The sequence below is a fragment of the Lontra canadensis genome, unplaced genomic scaffold (genome assembly GCF_010015895.1).
Source record: "Lontra canadensis isolate GAN:19392208 unplaced genomic scaffold, GSC_riverotter_1.0 scaffold107, whole genome shotgun sequence".
Classification (NCBI taxonomy): Eukaryota; Metazoa; Chordata; class Mammalia; order Carnivora; family Mustelidae; genus Lontra; species Lontra canadensis.
In genome coordinates, this window is record NW_022631101.1 from 6,814,948 (window position 1) to 6,838,372 (window position 23,425).

Here is a 23,425-nt window from a genome sequence, read left to right on the forward strand (position 1 = left end):
CTCCCACATGTCTCTCTCCTCCTCTTAAAAAATAAGAAAAAAGATGCTGAAATAGTGGCCACTTCAGTACTTCACATAATAAGCTCAAGTAGCAACTATTCACATAAGATGTCACCGGGTAAATCTCAGTGCTCAGGGGTGGGGCCGAAACACCTTCTGGACCACAGAGATCAACAAGCACAGCATTAGAAGGGTTAAGAGGTTAATTTAGGTTAATTAAGGGTTAATTTCACATTGACCACAATGCACCTGCCCCCCCACGACCCCCAGGCCAGCACAGTGCCCTACCATGGCTCATCACCTGGAACTGTAATTTCTGCACCAAGAAAAAGAAAGCAGTGGGCATCCAGCATTCTCCAAATGGCAAGCTGCTTCCTGGGAGGCCCACTGAGGTCTGACCTCATGGGGATCCCTGGAGCAATCTGTGGTGTGGACCACTGGTGATCACTGAGACATGGACAAGGTGGGCAGGGCTTACAGCAACGAGTGCTCAGATCTTGGAACACTGACAGACCAGACTGTAGTCCTCCTTGCAGTCACACCCAATCAGAGATCACACAGTATCTGTTCACTTGCAGAACAGAGATGAACCCACCTGCTTAAGAAGATTCGTCAGCAGCTGTACCTGACTTGGGTCTCCAGTCAACAGGGTGAACTAGAGCATGGAGGCCATTCTAGGGGGCTCTATTTGAACAAGTATGCAAACTGGAAGTCACTTTCCACTGCTGAGCATAGCCTCTAGTCCCCCCACCAGCAATCCTGAAGAAAGGCCCTGGGCAACCGCAGAGCCTAGCTCATAGACCTACTAGGGAGAGCACCAAGCCAGTGGCATTGCCCAAGTGTTGAGCATAACCTCTCTCTGCCGGAGCAGGGAGCTTGAACAGTGAACTGGACTAGGACAGTGAACTAGACTCAGAGCCTAGCCTGTGGTACTGCCCAGAAGCAGAGAACGGCCCACAGTCCTGTCACATGTTTGAACGTAACCCGTGGAACCACTCGACCAGGGACTTGCCAGCATTGGCTTGGAAAACACTCAGGAGCCTGCAGTTCCCAATGGACACATGTCTGCCCTCTGTGAACATACAATGTATGTCCCATGGTTATTAGTGCTCTATAAACTGTCACGTATTTAATGTTCTTGGTTCTTTGTATTATTGCTAATATTATTCTCCTCTTTTTGACAAAAATAGTTAAGTTAAAAGAAGGTGTTGTGATCATCTCAATATTGGTAGAGTCAGGGTTTCAACATGGACACTCCACCCATGAACATGAGGTAGGCAGGTCAGATGCCCTTCCAGAAGGTGACTGTGCTTGGATTCTTTTTCCTTTTTGTCCCTCAGTGATTCACTGAAAAGTCTTCACACACAAAGGCCTCCATGAGACTTCAGAGTGAAAATTCCAGCCCAAACCAAACACAAGTAAACTGAATAGCTTTCACGTGAGTACAAAGAACCAGAAACAGATCAGGTATCCAAGACAAAAACAAAGGAAAGGCCCAGCACCCAAGAGTCCATATTCACACCTGGAAAACCATGACTACACACCTGTGTATCCGACAGCATTTGCAATAGGCCAATACCCTTCCTGAAGAACACAACTACAATTGTGTCCTCAGACATGGGTCCCCAACATGTTACCTAGAGAGGTACCTGAGAACACACAGGAAAGGAAATTTGGGGGCTGCACCTCAGAACCACTGACATGGTTAGTGTGGGGACAGGCACAGAAATCCAGTATTCACAAGTGCTCCTGGTACCTGACTCGGGCTAAATTTGACAACCTCTGCAGGTACTAAGTCACAGGTCAATCTTGAGTCATCCACACAGAAGTCCCTCTCAGAAACCCTCTAAGCCTGTGGTCATGTTACTGTTGTGTCACACAAACACAACACACACAACACACATTTTCTTTATTCATAAATGAATCTGAAGCTAACAGAGTCTATCTCGGCTTCCTCCTCTTTCACCTGTCGCTTCTCTCAATACCTTCCTTGAGCTTCCTGGGGTCACCCCAAATATACTTTTGTTCACATTCCTAAATGAAAACAATCCAAATTAAAGTGATTCGGAATGCATGTAAATATTTTATCAAGTAAGTTATGAAAAGCATCAAGACATTAATACATGTTATATATTAAAATGGGATTGAAGAGAGCATTCTCTCTATAATGCTGTATTTGATGACTTTTACCCTAAAACCATAAGTAATTGTGGCTTAAGCAGCTCCTCATCAGCACGCCATTAACACGCAGAATAAAACACCTGGGCATTAAGGATAAGGATACTGTAAATTTTGGGGTATTTCTCTAACACATGGTTTCAAGGAAAAGTGTGACTGCCTTTCTGTCATATGCTGGGAAACAATTCTGAGAACGAGCCATTCGCAAACATGTCCACCTGTGCTACAGTTGTATCTCTGTACTTAGAGTGGCAGCGATGACAGAGTGCTGGTCAGTGATGGAGGAAGTAGTGCCCTGGTGAGGATGACCTTCCCTGAGCAAACCAGAAAGGTTTTAAATTTATTAAGGACTTTAATTTATTAAGTCCTAGGGCACCTGGGTTGCTCAGTTGGTTAGCCGTCTGCCTTTGGCTCAGGTCATGATCCCAGGGTCCTGGGAGGGAGCCCCACTTGGTTGGTCTCCCTGCTCATCGGAGAGCCTGCTTCTCCCTCTCCTTCTGCTATTCCTACGGCTTGTGCTCTCTCTCTCTCATTCAAGTAAATTAAAAAAAAAATTCCTCAAAATTTTAAAGTCCTATCAGATTTATACTGCCTCCTTTGCTGCCTGGATCGTGGCTGGAATTCTGGTGGGGTGGGAAGGTATCTCAAAGCCATGAGGGAGCACGTATAAACACAATGCCTGCAGGTAGACGGTACCAGACAGAAGAAATGGGAAATCAGAGAATACTCTAGGATGTCTGAGCCATTTTATCAGATCTGAGCATCTACTACTCACTGTGTACGTAACACAAAATGCACATCTTCTTTTCTATACATACCCAGCAGTCTTCTCGTAATATGGCTGACCACCAAGTAACAGCTAATAGAAAATGAATTATTGTTCCTGAGGTGAACAAACGTTAACTACACAACTTTATTTGATCAGTTTCTACGAGTGATAAAAATCCTTTCTCTGCTCAGGTCAGGATGGGTGTAAGGACAGCATGGCCTGTGAAACAACATAGGGACATCTAGTCTAGAAACTGGGTAGACTGTTTGAAGCAGAAAAACTCACTGCCAGTGACTGCAGACCGGCTTCCCAACAAATCAGTGCCTTGGACACAGTCCAGAGCACAGAAGAGACTCATTATGGGACTGAGTGGAAGTGAGGGAGGGCCTTGCCAGGTGTGGGTCAGCATCCTTGGAAGGTCACCCATCTACACTGGATCAGATCTCTGTTGGGGTTATATACCTGGGACACCAGTGCTTTGTGGAACCACAACACACACCTTGCTGGTTCTGACTACTAGGGTCCAGCAGCCTTCATTATCTTCATGATCTACTGTGTCATGTGACATCTTAGAGCTATATATATAATGTTTAACTCATCCACTACCCCTTCTCCATCCACCACCACACAACTGGGCCTAGGAAAGTAGTTTCCCTGCCGTCCAGCAGCAACTGGTCCTCAGGACAACCAGGAAATTCTGACTTCCCTCAATTCCAGAAAACCACATTTCCCAAGTTCCTGTCTCTGTCACATTTGTTCACCACCAGAAACTTCTTAAGACTTTGCAGTGACTAAAAGGAGCTCCTTACCAGATTTCCTCACATTTCAAGAGTCCTCCATATTTGCTTTTAGTAGGATTTGTCTTCCTCTCAAACTGTATCAACGTCATTTTTTATCTGTCCTCACAACTCTCTCAGTGCCAGGGTCTAAATTAAGCCTACAGACCACTGATGGCATTTTCTTGCTCTTCTAGTGATGTGGTGACGTCATAGTATTTAAATCTCAGATATGGCTTCAAATGATCTGTTACCAACCATTTACCATTGAATTTGAAAATTCCAAGCTACTCCTAAGAACCTCCAAGGGCCTGAATGACTGATGTTGCAGGAAGAGAGCAGGGACAGTGGGGTCTCCATAACACAGGAAGGAAGGACAGCTGTGATGCCTACATCACTGGAACAGAAATAAGGAGACAGAGGACTGGAGATGATTTAGAAAGAAAACAAGTAAAATTTATCTTTCTAGATTCAGAGTCAAGAGCGCAGCCTTGGACAGATATCCTTTCGCCACATGAGGAATTCATGCCAATGCTTCAGACTTAGATGCTTTTTATCTCTGACCTTAGGCTGCAACATCTCTCATAATAGAAGACTGTTTTCTTCCTATCTTTAGAACATCTGCTAAGACCCAGCATTGTCTCAATGTTTGGTCCCTTCAAAGATATGTTAAAACAAGCCATGACTTATGAAGTCTCCAAGTTTTCACCTAATAAACTTGTTTGTTTCCTTAAAAGATTTTATGTATTTACAAATTTCAGAGTAAAATTAATATTTGCTATTGGAAATAACTCAAATATAGCCAAAAGAAAAAAAGAGACATAGTAAAACTAATTACCTGTCTCCAAATAGCCATGCCATCTTGAGCCTTTCAGGGATATTAACAAATACAGTTGAACACTGAATAATACAGGTTTAAACAGTGTGAGTCTACTTATACAAAGATTTTTTTCTTTTGTATAAATATTGTGTAGTACTGTAAACGTGTTTTCTCTTCACTACCACAATCCTTAATATTTTCTCTGTACCTTACTTTACTATAAAAATATAGAACTCAGACCACATAAAAAGAAGGGGATGATTAACTATTAATGCTCTAGGTAAGGTTTCAATAATATGGTATTTCCACGGTAAGGAAGGAATGGTTTTAAGTTTTGGGGACTCAAAAATTACACACAGAGGGGTGTCTGGGTGGCTCAGTCGTTAAGCATCTGCCTTCGGCTCAGGTCATGGTCCCAGGGTCCTGGGATGGAGCCCTCTATCGGGCTCCCTGCTCAGTGGGAAGCCTGCTTCTCCCTCTCCCACTCCCCCTGCTTCTGTTCCCTCTCTCGCTGTGTCTCTCTCTGTCAAATAAATAAATAAAATCTCAAAAAAAAAAAAAATACAGACAGATTTTCATTTCTGGAGGAGGTTGGTGCCCCTCATGCCTGCCCTGTCCAGAGCTAAAATGTGACTGATCTAGGTCATTTAAATTTGGATTTTCCTCTGTAATAAATACTCTGATTTAGAGTCATGTATGAAATGGCACTTATTGATTTCTGTTGTTAATTCTGACTTTATTTAGATTTGCCTTTCTATTGTACATACATAGCCAATTATTTACATCTTTAATATTTTTATCCTTTATAAAGACTCTTTCTGAACTGTATATGAAAAACAAAGGTCATTCATCAGTCATTACACTAAAGTTTCCATCTAGTGTGTTTTACCTTATATTGAGTAAGGGTTCCAGGTAAAGACCGGACCACCATTCCTGACAATTTTAAGTTATTGCCCCAGGACGCATTATCTTATGTTGAATTATGATTATGAATGAAATGCTTTACTGCGTTCCTTACATTATGCACTCCTTGATATTCAGCAAAATCGTAGCTCTGCTTAAAGACTTTGCCACTCCCCACTGTATTTTACATTATATTGGTAAGTTTTGAGTGGCCGTTAAGGTCTTTACCACATTGTTTATATTTGTACTATTTCTTCCCATTATGAAATGTCTGCTGTTGAGCGAGTCTTGAAGAGACTAGTTAAAAGGTTTGTCACACTTACACCTTCTTCAGTCTTCATTTCAGTAAGGATACAATGATATACAAGAAGATTGGAGTTTTCATAAAGCTCCGCATTTATTACTCTAATACTAGTTCTCTAGAAACTAAATTCTCTGAGGTTTATTAGGATTTGACCCTTGACTGACATTTTCCCCAGACTCATTACATGGGTACATTTTGCCTCCTTTATAAACAACTTGGTAATTATGGAAAATAGAGTTCTCATTAAAGGCCTTCTTAAGTTCACAACACATGAAAACTTACTCCAATTAAGTATTACGTGGTAAGTATTCCACAGTGATGTTTGGATAAAGACCCTCCTGTGTTTATCAGATTTAGAGAATGTCCCACAAGCAGGGATTATGTGTTGGTGGGAGAATAAGGAACTTCCCGAAAAGGACTTCTTAAACCAATCACATTTAGAATTTTTACCTTCATTTTAAAATGTCTAACATTCAGAAATACATCAGTGAATGATTAAACCACTCTTAAACTTGAAATGGTTTGAATCAAACTTTCCGCATGGACTAGGTGACCTCCCAAAATATCCAAATGTCCTTCCAGAGAATATGTATGTTGAAAAATGGATTATTAGCACCAGGTTCAAAGATATTGTTCTGCAAATATAAATGTCTTAACGGTGGGGGTTTTCCTTGAATGTGCTCTATGCCTCATCTCTTCTGGTGGGAAGGATTTCTTTATGCTAACTGTCCCACTTGGGTTATACACATCATAACGTCCTTCCTTCCTGCCCTTTACTACCCTCGGCCACCTGACGAGTTACTCGTTAAGTATAAATAGTCAGGACTGCTGCTTCCATGTCTTCCCATGTCACTTTAAAAAGTCAATCTTCTTTCCCCCTCTTTGCCAACAGGCCTTTGGGTATTAGGGAAAGACACAACTAAAAGATACACAGTAAGTTATCACACTCACCATACCCGCATGCATATATGTTAACGTGCTAATGTGCAATCTTAATGCTTATCATCGCACATGAGCAAAATAGAGAAATAGGAAGCACAGGACTGTGCTCCTCCATGGACACAAAAATGGACCGAATTACCCTTTAGAATGTTCCAGAAGCCAGTTAGGAGAACACAGCTCCCCCAGGCAAGTAGGAAGGAAGAAGAGGCACGACGAAGAGACAAGGAGAGTTTGCGACGCTTGCCCACAACCGGGGCTCGCCCTCCCTGACTCTCCACGGCAACACCGTGAGAGAACTCTCACCTCTCCTCAGGAGAGGACAAATGAGCGCCCAGTATGCTCCATGATGTGGCTGTGTGGCTGCTGCCTGAGGGACTTGTTTCTGTCATGTAGGCCACAGGGGCTGAAGGAAGGACAGCTCCCGATGGATGCATTACCTGGCGGCTCAGACGAAGGCTGAGCACTTGTTCAAACCCTGGAGAGACTGAGGAGCTCATTCATGCTGGAGGTCACACTGTCCTGAAATCTACTGTGTTGAAAACTGTCTTCCTATTAAATACACAGGTAACTAAACAATGTTGTGAAAGGTCCCATACAAAAGGAAGCCCGTTATTACAGAATTGTAAAACCAGAGTAAGCCAAAACGTAACCCAAAGAATTCCACATACAAATAGATGAATTCTGGGGTGCCTGGGTGGGTCGGGCTGTTAAGCATTTAACTTGAGCTCAGCTCATGATCTCAGGGTCCTGGGATGGAAGCCAGTGTGGGATCCTTGCTCAGTGGGAGTATGCCTGTCTCGCTCCTTCCCTGCCCCACCCCCCACTTCTCCGTATTTTCTCCCTGACGGACAAAATCTATAGGAAAAAATGAATGCATTTTTAAAAGGAAACCTTTTATGTAACTTTAAACTGTGACTGTGTACCCATGAAAACCAAGCATTTTGAATTATTGGCATGTCTTCATTGACAGTAAAATTACTGTAAAGAATGTGTATTAACGTCTACCATGAAAAGGTCTACCGGAAAATTTTATGAATAAGCACTTAAAAGGCATTGGAAACTGTACTCTTATTAACATATCCCTCCTGTACACAGAATGTAAGGCTATAATCCATTCTTTGGAATCAAGCACCCTGGGGCACCTGCATGGTTCGGTTGGTTTAGCACCTGACTCTGGATTTTGGCTCAGGTCATGATCTCAGGGTTGTGGAATGGAGCCCCTTGAGGGTGCTGACCCTCAGCAAAGAGTCTGCTTGGCATTCTCTCCCTTTCCTTCTACCTCTCCCTCTCTCTCTCTGCCCCTCACCCCACTTGAGCTCGTGCATTCTCTGTCTCATAAATAAATATATATTTAAAAAAAAGAAAAAAATAAGAACAAAGCATCCAAAAAAACCCCCTTCATTTTGAAATAAAGAAATACTACCACAACTGTAAAATATGCCAGCAAGCAATCACTTCGTAAAAAATAAATATTTGCAATTAAATTCAGATATATTCTGAGGAAAGTAGAAGAAAAGCCTAATGGTTAATTTTTCCATGTAAATTAAATTTATAAGCAAAATTTTTTTTAAATATGAGAATTTTACTGATTATCCACTTTACTTTTTATAAGCAAATGCTCATGTCATATCACAACTTCTGATATTAAAAAAAGATGAATGTCATGTATAAGTAATAAGAAAGTGAGAACACACATGGCAAAGCAAGAGGAACTTCATACCATATAAAATTATAAAATTAGTCAATTATTATGAATAAAGTAACAACTAAGACTTTATTACAGGCTACGAATTCTGAATTCTAAATGTTCCCGCTACCCTATGGCACTATTTAGGTAGGAAATCCAGGAAACAAATGGATACATTTAATTATTTCACCATTGAGGAATGGAACACATAGAGTAGAAATTTCTAGTATTATTTAATACAAAGAAAAGTGAACTTTTAAGTGAAATAAAGGATTAGTTTTTCTCATTTTAGGGAGGTGTTTTGTTATCTGATGAAATTGCTGATTCTCAATTTTATATGATTAAGATTAAAGCCACCATGACATTGGAAAGCATAAACCAGAAAACATGTGATATCTGTCTCCAGTGTTCCCAGGGTTTCTGCACCAAACCTAATGTGCATACCACCACCCTGACATACTTCTCCCATGATGAAAAACAGAACTTACAAAGGGTTTAGAAAAGAGATCCTACGAAATAGGGAGATTTCCCCAAGGCCCTCAAAACAATGGAGAAGCTTTTAGATTATGGAGACCCTCCCTCTCCCGAGAAGTCTCCTGGTCTCCATCAATGGATGTGATGGACCATCACTGGAGCTGAAGGAGAATCCCTAGAGAATTTAAGAGCTTGATAATGTTGGAGAGCAGATGTTCTTCTGTGACAAGGGAGAGAAGTTCAACTGTGCTTCTAAAACTAATCTCCATTCAAGGAGAGTTACTTGAATCAGAATTTAAGGTCTGTCTTCCTCCTTCAGACCTGGACCTCCCCTCTGCATGCATCTGCCTCATTCATTCCCACCTACCTGGATGGAAGGCTACTGTTTCCTTTCTCCTCACATCCCAGAGTTGCTTCTCTTGCTCCAAAAAGATGACCAGGTCTGGCTTCCACACAATAAGACCTGTTTATTAGAAAAAATGAATAGGAGTATTGTTGGAGATTTTAATTTTCAATCCACTAGAGGACACTGCAGAATTCTAGAAAATGATTTCCCAAACATGGTTGACCAACAGGCCATTAAACATGCAGGAGAAATTTGAAATTTTCACATCATGACTTCCACTTTCAAATACTACCAATACAATAATAAGAAGTTAAAATTTCAGTTTAAGATGTGGGCAGTACCATTTTTTGACACTCACTATTTACAATTGACACTCATCTACAAAAGTGATATTACCTTAAAGAAGAAGAAGCTAAAGTTACAGGAAACAACATGATGATTTTTCTCTCCATCTACAAACCCCTATTTATTCCCCTCTCTGCCTGGATCTGAATTCCAGTCATTCAAAGAGGAATTTTCCAAGAGACAGTCTTCACAGGAAGGAAGAAAACCCAGAGTGGGGTTTGGAAATCTGGAAGGAGTCTTCCTCACCCAAGAAGAGGAGGTGTCCGTAGTTCTCTAACATCACATCCCTGTACAGTTCCCGCTGAGTGTGGTTCAGGAATCCCCACTCCTCCTGAGAGAATTCTATGGCCACATCCCTGAATGTCAGCAGTCCCTGAAATAAATACCACAGTCACCAAGTGGCCATTGACAGAGTTACGATGCTTCCTAAGATTAAAGTGGGAGTTAATGTCACCAGCTAGACCCAAGACCTGACCCTCCCCGGTTACCTGTTTGCACTCTCTGATCTTTGTCCCACATTTTACTTAACCTCTTTTTGCACCTTATCTTTTACTCCAGGCAAAGACCCCATGGTCTAGTCTCCTGTCCAGGAACAGAAGCCATCCAACTAAAGGTAATGACCGCTCAAATGATGAGATTCGGGCAGCCCAGTCTGAGCCTAATCCCTGACTCACACCTGTGTAGCCGGACCAAAGAGTAAGCCATGGTACTTTTACCTCATTATAATATGAAAATCTCAATCCTAGGAGAAGCACAAACTCACTTACACAACATACAAAGTATGTATGGCAGTGTCTTAAGGTACCTGTCTGACCTTATGCCCAGATCTATACAAGATGATGAAGCCCATCTTTCTGAATTTCCATCTGAACCCTAATATAAGGAAACTGCCCCCCACCCCGGCTCCAGGAGTCTCTGCTTTGGAAGTTATTCCCTGTGACCTCCTTATTGGCTGCAAATCAAGTTTCCTTTGTGTCACAAGCCTACTGATAAAATTTCTATCTGTGACTCTATTCTATTTCAGGATTTTAAGACACTCAAACATGTTAATTGATTCTTTTTTTTTTTTTTTCCTGAAAATACAAAGAAGTAAAAAGAAGGGTCACTCTGTGACCTATGTGTGGAGCAAAAAAAACCTACAAGATGGAGGTCTGACTTAGAACCTCCCATCCCAGAAATCATTATCTCTGCTACACGAGGGTGAGAGTCTTCATTGTCCAGTGCAACCGGACCTGAAGGAGCCTGTGAACTAAGTATTCTTGAGACATTTTGGGTGCATTTTTGGTGCAAAAACCCTGCTTTTATTAAAGCACAGGGACAGGACCCCTGGGCAGAAACATCTACATGGTCCTTGTGAGAAGCCATTGATAAAACAGCTTTAAGTTGGGGGTAGGAATAAAGGAAGTTTCTGCAGGGATTTTCATATGTTAAAGAGGACTTACAGGATCCTGGAGGTCTGGCTATTGTCAAGCTGGTAGCTTTTAGCCTCTAGCAGAGCATTAACATTAAGGCAGTTGGGAATTCCTGATGCAATGTCATACTCTTGCCTGTCTCAAGTATTTTATCAACGGTCTGCAAGCTGAATTTCAGTTTACCTACATTTCTTCTACCTCGGTTCTCAACAGAAACTAGAAGCAGGAGAAACTCAGAAGGAAGAAGTTTCCACATTAAATGGGTTTCTGCATACCACTCAGTAAATCTAAGATTCTTATGAATATTAAGGGGGAAAATATGAACTTTACAGGGGAGAAATCTGTCAGAGAGCACCAACCCAAGTAAAAGAAGGTAGCTTGAGGGCGTCTGCGTGGCTCTGTTAGTTAAGGACATGTGTTCCACTCCGGACGTGACTTCAGGCTCCGGGGATCAAGCCCTGGAATCCAGCTCCTTGCTCAGTGGGGAGTCCGCTCCTCCCTTTACCCCTCCCCTCCTCCCTGCTCCCTGCTCTCTGTCTCTCACTCTCTCTCTCTCAAACAAATAAATAAAATCTTAAAAAAAAGAAAAATAAGGTAACATGAGCTCTAAGGAAACTAACTGATATCAGTGCCTAAAGCACACCAAAGGACCTATTTATTATTCCTGCTATGTTCTTATGGTCATCAAACCTTAAATCAAGAATATAAATTGAAATATGAGAATACAGTACCTTTATATAAAGTTCAATCACACATAGTTTCCAAGTCCTGTAATAGCTATTATAGTTTAAACAGAGTATCTTTTTCACAATCTAAAGAACAGGAATCCGTCCCTCTCCCCTCCCCCCATCCAAAAACTTTCCCAGTGATTTTGAGCCTCATATCCATCATGTATGCATTTTCTGACTCCTGGTCTACAGAACGCTGAAAAAGCATCCAGATGGGACCTAAATGAGAACTGCTCTCCTTGACTGATATCCCAGGACCCGACCCCATCAGCAACAGGAATCCTGAACTCAAAGACTTCCCTGTGAGTCCGTCACAAAGGGAGTATTTTCAGTACTTGCAGGACTTTAATTCAATGTGACAATTGTTGATGGCCTATTGGAAGCCAGGTTGGAGAGAAGGGAGAGAAAGGCTCTGGGATATAAGGAAGAATTGTTCTAAAGACTTAGCCTTGAGTATTGTTTTTGTAAGATTTTAAACATAAAACACAAGCAGAAAGCAGAAATATCAGAACTAGAGGAATCAACATTTGCAATTTCTAAGTGCAAGGAATTTCAGGAGAAAAAGATGATAGCCTCTGACCTCAGACGCCAAGGCTTACCTGAGAACTGGCCATTTCTTCGTCGTTCACCTTGTCCTCTAGATTTCTTTGTCAGAAGAGACTCGTGGAGAAATCACAGCTGCATCAGGAGAAAATGCCTTTAAAGCCACCAACAGAGCGTCTGCACCTCTAAACTGCTCGGCCTGAAGGCAGGACTTTGAAATGCAGAAAAAGGCCCAACTTCCTAGTCCTTTGTGTCAGGAGCCTTTCAGAAACCGTGACCTCCTACGTGGAGACCAATCCCTGACTTTTCCTTCTCGGCTTTCAGGGGGCCTCCCCTCCCACAGACTATCACACATTCAGCTACAGCACAGGAACCGCGTGCTGCACGGACCTCAGCCTCCCAGACTCAGGCAGCGGAGACCCTCTTACCTCTCCTTGAGCCAAAGCCCGCTCTCCACTCATAAAATAACGGAAAGCCCTCGTGCTTAACCCCGGCCTCACTGAGAAGCTCCTGGAACCCGTAATTAACACAACACTGTCGTTTCCATCAGTTGACAGAATCTGAGGAGGAGGGCACCAGCAAGGATCACTCTGGAAACTCCACGCGTGATCCTACTGGGAAGCATTTGGGGAGGTGACCAGGCAGAGCCCAGTAACCAAGGCTGTGGTTGCTAACCAGATTGAAATCGATGCTTTTCCCACCAATCGGAGCTTCCGGAGATTCAGACAGTCTCCCTCTTTCCGCTACACAGAGGGAGGCACCCTTGCGAATGGAGCTTCCTCTTTCCCTAAGTGGAGCGAGTATCTCCTACAAAAGTAAACATACTGGGTTGCAGGGCTTTCCCTTTGTCTGCTGTTTCTTTGAAATAACAAGCGGAGGGGCGCAGGGGCGGCTCAGCAGGCTGAGCATGTGACTCTCGAATTCACCTCAGGTCGTGATCTCAGTGTCATGAGGTCAGCGTCCGCTGAGCAAGGAGCCTGCTTAAGATTCTGTCACTCTGCCTCTGCCCCTCCTCCCCCTGCACCCCCTCCCCGCCCGCGTGCGCATGCTCACTTGCTCTCTCTCCCTCAAAAAAACAAAACCACACACACACACACACACACACACACATCCACCCACCCACCCACCCACCCTCAACCAGCCTAAAATAACCCTTAAACAAAGCGATATATTTTGCGCGGAGAACATGTTCCCCTTCAGTAGGTTAATGGCTGTTTTCATACGAAACTGTAAAACAGGTTTCCAAAATGAATGTACTTTTTACTTTCCCACCGGCAATATAGGAGAATTCCAATTCCTCAATATTTCCACTGAAATTTGGTGTTACACTTTTTCTTTATTTTTGGAGTTCTAGAAAATAACGAGTGGCTTCAAATTTAAAACATGAAGTGATCTTCCTTCAGGTGCCCTGGTGACTCAAACTGAAACTGCTTGAGCGCAGGAAGCTGAACAAAAACCAAATGGCTGCATTAAACCGTAGCAAGCCTGGATAGCTAAAAATAAGAATCCTCCTCCCTCTCTTCCCCAAGTTTCCCTTTCCCCTTGTTAGGCTTTGTTTTCTGTTTTCAGGAATCCAGTACCACTCTGAAAACATGAACAAGGCTGGCAACACAGACACAACTCCTGCTCAAACAGGCGGGAAGCTGCATATTCCTACAAAACCCCAGCCCGCTTCCCCTGGGTGGGCTTGTAGCTCTGAAGGCCTCGATTTCCAGCAGCCTCCTCTGTCCGGCCAAGCTATCAAGCTACTGTCCCTCTTTATCCCCAACTCTATCTTCAAGTTATATTTTGGCTCTGAATCACGGAGCAGGTCTGTTTTTGACGACAGACTGAATGTGTAGGAGAGGAAAACATTTTCCTCATCTGTTCTCAATTCTTTGGCTGGTCTAATAATTAAATTGGTATAAGACAGACTCACAAGAGAAAAAAAAATCTTAGTTATGGGAACCTCAAAAACATAAGGCTCGAAGACAGGGAATTGATGTCTCATGCCGCTGTGACTTAAGAAGGGGTAGGCATTTAAAATTTCAGAAGGTGGTAAGCATAGTCACAAAAAAAAGGAAAGAGCAAATGTTTATCAAACAACAGTTTGCCACACCAGGCAGGCAACTCTTTATAATATAAAAAGTTAAAGTCTGATACTAGCTATATTACTGATAGAGTTCCACCATCTAATTTATTCTTGGTATACAATCAACCTCACAAAAGAAGGAAATCCTTCCATTTGTAGCAACACAATAAACCTAGAGGACCTTTTTTTAAAATTACAGAAGCCAAGCCAATGCCCCTTTGCCCAACTTAGTAGTCTTTAAATTTTAGCACGCACCTTTAGCCCGATTGATAAACCAAACCTTTTTGTATATCTAGAGATTGTACCTTGTTTCCTAGAAAGACTTGGATCGGAACCCTCTTGCACAACCTCTCCTGGGGTACCAATACACAATCTCCAAGCACCTCAGTAATGCCTGTGGCTGCAAGCAAGCGCGAAATGTTACAGATTACCGCACTCCTCTTTTACAGATTACTGGCCTTGAGTTCCTTTTCAACTCTTTGGACCAGGCTGAAACTGTGGAGCTGGTTTTTGGACAAGACTCCACCTTCTTCCCAAGTGGCTGTCCTCCTGAATAAAGCTCATATTCCTTCCCAGTCAAAACTGTGTCTTGAGTATTGGCTTTTTGAGCCACCAGCAGCCAAAAATGGAGTTTGCAGTCACAAAGCTGTTGTGGGATTGTCGACCCCATCCAGTAGGAAAGAATTCTTGAGATGTTTTATGGTTTATTCAAGTAGCCTGGAGAGAGACTCCTGAGCAGAAAGAGTTGCACTTTGGCTACGTGAAGCTTGTGGTTATATGCTTAGTGCTCATGGGGAGGGGATGTGCAGGGAGTATCTTCATAAATCTATCTTCAATTTTCTACTTATAAAACTACTTTTTGGGATGTCTGGGTGATTCAGTCAGTTAAGTGTCTGCCTTCAGCTCAGGTCATGATCCCAGGGTCCTGCGATCGAGTCCCTCATCAGGCTCCTTGCTCAGTGGGGAGTCTCCTTCTTCCTCTGCCTGCAGCTCCCCTTGCTGGTGCTCGCCCTCCTTCTCTCAAGTAAATAAAATCTTGAAAAAAAAACAAACAAAAAACAAACCACCCACTACTTTTGCAAAATTTCTCTGGTTCTTATCATTCAGTTCGATATTAACTATGGGTGAGATGTACAGGCAGTCAGGAGACCCTTTAAGAATGTACCAACCATGGGATGCCTGGGTGGCTTAGTCGTTAAGTGTCTGCCTTCGGCTCAGGTCATGATCCCAGGGACCTGGGATCCAGCCCTGCATCGGGGATCCCTGCTAAGCAGGAAGCCTGCCTCTCCCTCTCCTCCTCTCCCAGTCCCCCTGCTTGTGTTCCCTCTCTTGCGGTGTTTTCTGTCAAATCATAAAATCTTAAAAAAAAAAAAAAAAAAAGAATGTACCAACCAGCACATATTTGATCGTTATCACAACTACGTAGGTCAACCTTCTGGGTTAAAGGGGAACATTTGTCTGTTTCTTTCCCTCATCACTTCACTCCTGACCAATTATTGGTTCTTTAATTGTTCAGGTTGTTGAAAGGTGAAGGGCTCATATTCCGTAACTTCTTCAAAGTAACAGGGGTTGTAGAGATGTCCCTACCCATGCATTGAAATTGGTCCCTATCTGTCCCTACGTGTAACTATTATAGAAGGCCATTATTGTAGAGTTCAGAAGGGACACTGTGGTGAATTAGCTTTGAGTAGTCGGTATGATCTGTTGGCTGGGCAAAAAAGTCAGGAACTGCTCGCATATATCTCAACAATAGGAGAGAACAAAGCAAAAGAGAAAACATGTTAGAATATTATTTTAATAAAAAACCAGAAAAGCAATGAGAGGACCCTTTAGGGTGACCATAGTCTACCTCTCCATGAAAAATTTAATCAATTCTTAAGTGACAGTGGAGAGAGACAGAAAGAGAGAGAAATCAAGAAACAGACTCTTAACTATAAGGAACAAACCAGTAGTTACCAGAGGGAAGGTGGGTGGGGAGAAGGGTTAAAGAGGTTCTTGGAAATGCAGGACTGCCCTTGTTGCGACAACCACTGGATAATGTATGGAATTCTTCAACCACTACATTGTACAGCTGAAACTAACATAACAGCTTGTTAACTGGAATTAAAATCTTAAAAAGTCCAAAACAAAGAAAAAGTGGTGACACTCCATTAAAATACTGACGTCTTTATAATAGCGACAGACAGATGTACAGAATATTAGTTGATGTGACTGAAATGAAGAAACCTCAGATACCCGTAGAGGACAGATAACTCTTCCATAAAAGGGCATCTGATTGTACATCAACGTTTCTTAACAATTACTTCAGACCGGAAAATTATTGAAATTATGACTCCTACGTCATTTTATCAGAACAAGAATGCTTCTTGAATGCTTGTAATCTGTATCTTCAACAAGGACCATACAGTGGATTTGAAATGCATAACTTAGTCTATGTGTGATCCTAAGATATTTTAATGATAGAACATTGGTTTTTAATGTGTTAACGCTGATTGATAATGAATGATGCATTATCCCACCACCAGTATTAACCTAGCTCACCTTAATTAAGAATGTAGACAATAGATAATATCTAGCACCCATTTGATAACTAGTAATTTATTTTCTCAGTAGACTCAGACTTTAAATAATGTGTGGTTTTATTTTCAATAATTTATCTATTGCATTGATTTCTCCCCCTTTGAACTCCTGGGACATTAACATGGATATATTACAGATTATATAGGGGGATGGATGACAGTTGAGGCGAACTCCATGATGGTGCTACTTGGCATCCATGTGGTGTGGTCAGTTGGGTTACAGAGGACTTGAACTAACACCAGCCCTTCTCACTAGCACGTTCTCTAAACAAAGCCCCGTAGAGTCACACATTAATGGAACTTCTGATAGGACACCTCAACCAAAGCACTTGTGAACAAGCACTTCCCCTTATGTACCCTGTAGAGAAGACCCCCCCCCAGAGTTTACCTAAACCTGTTTACACTTCAGTGGCTCGATCTGGACTCACCCAGGAACTCTGAAGCACTCCACCCAAGGAACCTAATAAAGGATTGAGCCCCATGTCATAATGGAGGGGTTCCTTTGATGTTTAAATGAGGTGAATAAAAAAATAAGTGAGGTGAATATATATACATGGCCATACTAGATGTGTGATAGATATCCCTTATGCAGGAGGAAAATATTCCTGTATGAGACAAGGCCACAGAGAGAGGAAGAGTACAGGAAGAAGAATTAATGAATTCTGCATGTGCAGAAAGGATACCCGTTCCCAGGCTGCACAACTCTCTGAATACAGAAAGATAAATTCTATTTCTTTTTTTTTTCTAAGATTTTATTTATTTGACAGAGAGAGACACAGCGGGAGAGGGAACACAATCAGGGGGAGTGGGAGAGGGAGAAGCAGGCTTCCTGAAGAGCAGGCAGCCCAATGCTGGACTCGATCCCAAGACCCTGGGATAATGATCTGAGCTGAAGGCAGCCACTTAATGACTGAGCCACCCAGATGCCCCTATTTTTCTTATTTTTTAATGATCTCCAGTTCTTCTTGATTCCTCAGTTTCTTTCCCAGCTACAAATACATCTGAGAAAACGTCTTCGTACGTGTTGTGGCTGGAGAGTACTCCCTGACCTCTTAATTCAGATTAGAGGGCTACAAGGACAATGGGCCACAGTGTAAATTCAGACAGTTAGCACTTAGAGGGATGTGAACATAGGTAAAACATGATGATCTACACTCCTAGAAAGAAAGGTAAGAACATTTTTTAATTTTCTAAAAAGATTTTTATTTATTTATTTGATAGAGATCACAAGGAGGCAGAGAGGCAGACAGAGAGAGAGGGGGAAGCAGGCTTCCTGCTGAGCAGAGAGCCGGATTCGGGGCTTGATCCCAGGACCCTGAGGCCTTGATTTGAGCTGAAGGCAGAGGCTTAACACACTGAACAATCCAGGCGCCAATACTTTTTTTTTTTTTTTTTAAGATTTTATTTATTTGAGGGGTGCCTGGGTGTCCCGGTCATTAGGCGTCTGCCTTCGGCTGGTGTGGTTCTGGGATCAAGTACCCCATCGCGCTCCCTGATCAGCAGGAAGCCTGCTTCTCCCTCTCCCACTTCCCTGCTTGTGTTTCCTCTCTCCCTGTCTCTCTCTATCAAATAAATAATTAAAGACTTTAAATAAAGAAAAAGATTTTATTTGAGAGAGAGACAGAGAGAGAGCATAAACAGGGCGAGTGGCAGAAGCAGAGGGAAAAGCTGGCTCCCAGCAGAGCAAGGGCCCAAGGCAGGCTCGAATTTAGGACCCCAGGATCACGACCCGAATGCGAGTTGAAGGCAGATGCCAAATGGAATGAGCCACCCAGGTAGCCAAGACTATTTTTAAAAAAGATTTTATTTATTTATTTTGCAGAGAGAAAGAGAAAGCACAAGCAGGGAGAGCAACAGAGGGAAAGGGAGAAGTAGGCTAGATCCCAGGATCCTGGGATCCTGGGATCGTGATCTGAGCCAAAGGAAGATACTTCACTGACTGAACCACCCGGGGGGCTCTGAGAGAAGACCTATTAAAAGCATACCTGGAGAACTCTCCCTGAAATTTGGGGAGGGAATCGGAGGCAACATGTGCTCACTCCAAAGGCCAAGTCAGCTGTTCATGGTGTCATCTGATAAATAAAAGTATGGAGATGTGGACTCGGCATATATGGTGATTTCCTGGAACCAAGGATTTCCCATTTTTCTTCATGACTTAACTGAAATCTTGGGTGTCACTGATAAGCAGATTCTGCTGGCTGACAGAAATTACTATCTTCCTCAGGCCTAGACTGGTGGCAGTGGATGCTGACAGGTATTGGATGATGGAAGCATTGTGGACATGGCAGAGTAGATGTTGGAGAGGAAGCCTTTAGGACATGGTAATAGGGAGGATCAGCAAGTCATGGGCTGTGGTTTCACAAAGCACTAGTATCCCAGGTGCATAACCCCAACACAGGTTTGACCCACTGCAGATGGGTGACCTTCCAGGGACGCGGACTCAGAGTCGACAGGTACCTCCATCATTCCACTTACCCATGGTTAGGGCAGCCATGTGCTCTGGGATCTGTGGGGACACAGATCAGCAGTCAGAGGCACTGGCTAGGAAATACCATGGGGATTTCTGGCCAAAAATTGGGTGCTTCATGCGATCCACCCAATTTTTGGCCAGAAATCCCCATGGTATTTCCTAGCCAGTGCTATTCTGACACCCTGTCTAGAGTGGAACTGGGATGTTAGGGAATCCACTGCAAAGAAGCTGGGTAGCAGGTTATGCCCATTTAACATTATTACAAGTGAAATATAATAATCCATCTCATTTTGTAGCTGTGTGCTTGTGTTCAGCTCTAAGGAAGGTTAATACTTATAGAAAATAAGATGTATATTTTATGTACACAATGAACATGTAGGAAGCCCATGTCTGATAAAACGACTGAGACATCACATGGGGTAACCTCTTTTTCCTCATTTTTGCCATATTACTGATATGCAGCACTATGTTCCTCCTTCCTCTCTCATGGCCCCAAAATGGTTGCCCTCCCACTAGGTACCAAACTTTCAAGATTAAGAAGGATTAAGAAAAAAATCTGATAGCACATAAGGATTTTGACTGAAAGGCATTTCTTTTTCATTCAGGGCAGTCCTGCCTCCACAGGGACTTCTCCATCTCACTGACCAGCGCTCTCTCAGATGGCCCTGTGTGTGTGTCACAAGTGGTTACCCAAGAATATCATTAAAAATGGCCATTTTTACCCGCACTGTGTCACCACACCTGACATGATGACCATCACCCTTTTTCACTATAATGTTTTATGAAAATCCCTCAAGTTTAGAATATGCTTAACCCAGATGCACAAGAATTGTATTAAGTGTGCAAGTAGAATGCTTCCTTTGAAGTAGGCAAGTAAAGATCTTCAACCCTGCACATATGTTATTTAGGAGTTTAGGGAAAAATTATTGGGGAGGAACAATATTCCTTTACCATTCAAGATTATTTTACCTAGTTTTATTTACCTAGGTAAATAACTGACAGACAGATTACAGGAGAAAGCAATCCCAGCATCTAGTAACATGCACCCAAAACCCAGTAATGAACGTGAGACCCATAAAAATAACCAATGTAGATAGTTTTCATGATTTATTAGGAAAAAGAAGAGACAATACATCTGTGAGAATTTGACAGCATAAAGAAAACTCTTTTTTGGGCCTTCACTTAGTATGGAATTCTGAGTGGAATTTAGGTAGTGGTAGTGAAGCAGTGAAGAGTGACAAGTTTCTTCATGTAAGCTTTTCAGCTCCCAATTCCCTATCCATGGAGATAAGAATACCTCTTTCTCTCTCTGTGCAGGAAAGGTATCCATTGCACAGGAGACTGATTTCCTGCTTTCTGGACACAAATGGTGGTCAGGATGTTCTTTTTGTATTGGCTGATTCCTAAGTACCTTTTATTTCGAAATAATCAATATGGCAAAGGGGCACATTTTAGGGCAGCTTGCCATTGTCCTCTGTACAAACCCAGGAAGATAGAACTGGTAATCTGTCACAGCACAGAGATCAGAAGCCTAGAACCCTCACCTTCCATAGCTCCACACAGGTTCACTTCTGAAGACTTTCTAGGTCTGTCCCCACTCTGGGCTATCCCTTCACTGAACAGATAGAAGGAGATCAAAATTTTCTTTGGCTGCCTATTCTCAGTTTCAATGGTACATGTTCACTTTTTGCCAGAACCCAACACCAGATACAGGGGCGCAGAGATACGTATGTCTGAGTACCTAAATGTCTGTCTTTGTCCTTCAAGTCAATGCTGCTTTTGTGTGCTCACTCAGGACCTTATTTTCATTTATGAACATCCCTTTGTTGCTGAGGGTTAAAACAGTAAATATCCATATTCATGGTGAAATGATCATCTGAAACTGGTTTTGCTTCACCAGCACCTTTGGTGTTGAGCCAAAAAACACCGCCAAGACAAAAGTAAGAAATAAGAAAAAGACAGGTTTTACTTGTATGAAGTAAAGAGAACACCAGGGACATTTCCCAAAACTAGCTCCCCAAACAAAAAAACTGGGTGAGTTTTAAGCTAATGGCATACGTATATTCATCAAGGAGCCTGGAAAAGCCCATTTCAGAGTGAAATCCACCAAAATGTCATCCTAAATTGACACAGTCCAGGTCCCAGTTGACTGAAGTCAAAGGACCAGTAACGGTGGGCATAATCATCTCTCCGGCTCCTTTATTCTGTTATCTGTGTGCTCAAGGGGGTTTAATTCCCACAACAGCTACTAGAGAATCTCTGTTAAGACAATCTACTTGGGAAAAAAGAAAAAGGACAATCTTTACTTTGGAAACAGCAATGCGAGTTTTATCAAGATTAATTGTCTCTGATACGGTTAGACTATCTCCTGGGCTTGTGGCGGTGGCTGTTGGTATTTACATACTTTTGCTGCCTTAAAACCATGAACTACTACTGATGTCTTGCTGTAATTCTGACATATTCCAGAACATTCTTCAAAGAGGTGCTTGGGTAAGTAGTGCTGGCAGAGATCACAAACAGGCATAGATCATAAAATGGCTGGGGGCCTAAAGTGACTTCTCTTATGTGATGTCTCTTCTCCCTTTTTCTGTGGACCCTTAACCTTATTAACCTACAAAACCTTTACCATAATGAAGCGCATGAACATATCCAAAACTCCATATAGTTAAGGTTTTTGTATGCTGATAACGCTTTATTTAGATGCATTCTGGCAAATTTCCAGGGTAAAATACACCACTAGAATCAGTGTGCTGCACAACGAAACACCAGTATTTCTTCATCCTAAGTGAGTGCCGTTATATTTACGGATTTTTTAAAAAAGATTTATTTATTTCAGAGAGAGAGAGAAAGAGAGAGTGAGCCAGGGGAGCGGCAGAGGGAGAGACTCCCCAAGCCGACTCTCCACTGAGTACGGCATCCAGCACGGGCATCAGCTGCAGGACCCTGAGGTCTTGACCTAGGCGGATATCAAGAACTGGCTGCCCAACCAACTGGGCCGCCCAGGTGTCCCGACTGTTGTTATATTTAACATTAAAAATAAAAACTGCCAGGGGTGCCTGAGTGTCAGTCAGTTGGTTGTCTGACTTGATTTTGGCTCACGACATGATCTCTGGGTGAGGAGACTGAGCCCTCCAACGGCTCTTCGATGAGCATGGAGCCTGCTAAAGTTTCCCTCTACTGCTCTCTCTCTACCCCTCCACACCTCGCTTGCGCTCTTGGTCTCTCCAAAAATAAGGAAATAAATAAAAGAATAAATAAAAATAAACAAAAGCAGCCAGTTATTTTATCCACAAAACAATGGGTTTATTCAGGAATAACAGTATCAAATTAGGGACATACAAGCTACGGCAAAATGATAGGCAAGTCTAGGAAACAAAGAAGAGGGATGCTTTTACTGAGGCAAGAAGGGGGAAGTTGAGAACTCTGTTATACACTAAAAGTTTTTCGGAGTAAAATGGTAGTATGAAGGTAGGTGGTTTTTCAGTGGTTGAGCTATTGCCTGGGAGAGATAAGAAAAGCATCTCTTCCTCTGGCTGGAACAGTATAGTCTATGTCCAAGGTCAAGTTTTCATAATGTCAAGACCTTCCCTTCCTATTGGAGCTGCAATGACTATGAGTCATAGGGCTTGAGAGCGCCCCCTGCTGAAACCTCCTGACTCCATTTTAGTGAGGGTTCCCATTAATTTCACATTTCCAGGTGACCAACATTTCAAAATTTCCTTCACTGCCAGTTGCTGGCGACAAACCCTGTAATCTTCACATTGATGATTTCATTTTTTTAAAATTCCATGTGATTTTATACAGTATTTCTTTTTTCCATGTGTGTCTTATTTAATTCAACAAAATATCCTACAGATTGTATGGGCCAAGCACAAGCCACCCCATGATGGGCCACTTTGGCAGAAAGATTATTTATCTTGAGTGAAAAAGCAATAAAAATCCAGCAGATTCAGGAAAAGTCTTTTCCACCCCACCTCAATGACTAAAAAGAATTTAGATAGAGAAGCTGCCTCAGGTTGAGTGCTATCAACATACCTAACTACATTATGATATATACGAGGTATGAGAGACAGAAAGG

At 42.4% G+C, this 23,425-nt stretch overlaps 2 protein-coding genes across 2 annotated transcripts in view; both read right to left on the minus strand.

Annotated features, from left to right (window-relative positions):
- LOC116856153 (putative protein ZNF720) overlaps positions 1-9,313 on the minus strand; it is a 57,548-nt gene extending 48,235 nt beyond the window's left edge. The window contains exon 1 of the mRNA XM_032839428.1: positions 9,221-9,313. The gene's annotated coding sequence lies outside the window, so the exon portion shown is untranslated. The remainder of the gene's footprint in view (positions 1-9,220) is intronic.
- The window catches only part of LOC116855967, a 109,568-nt gene that overhangs the window by 11,551 nt on the left and 74,592 nt on the right, over positions 1-23,425 (minus strand). The window contains 3 exon segments of the mRNA XM_032839055.1: positions 9,221-9,316; positions 9,791-9,917; positions 12,284-12,329. Coding sequence (XP_032694946.1) covers positions 9,221-9,316; positions 9,791-9,917; positions 12,284-12,329 — 269 coding nt within the window.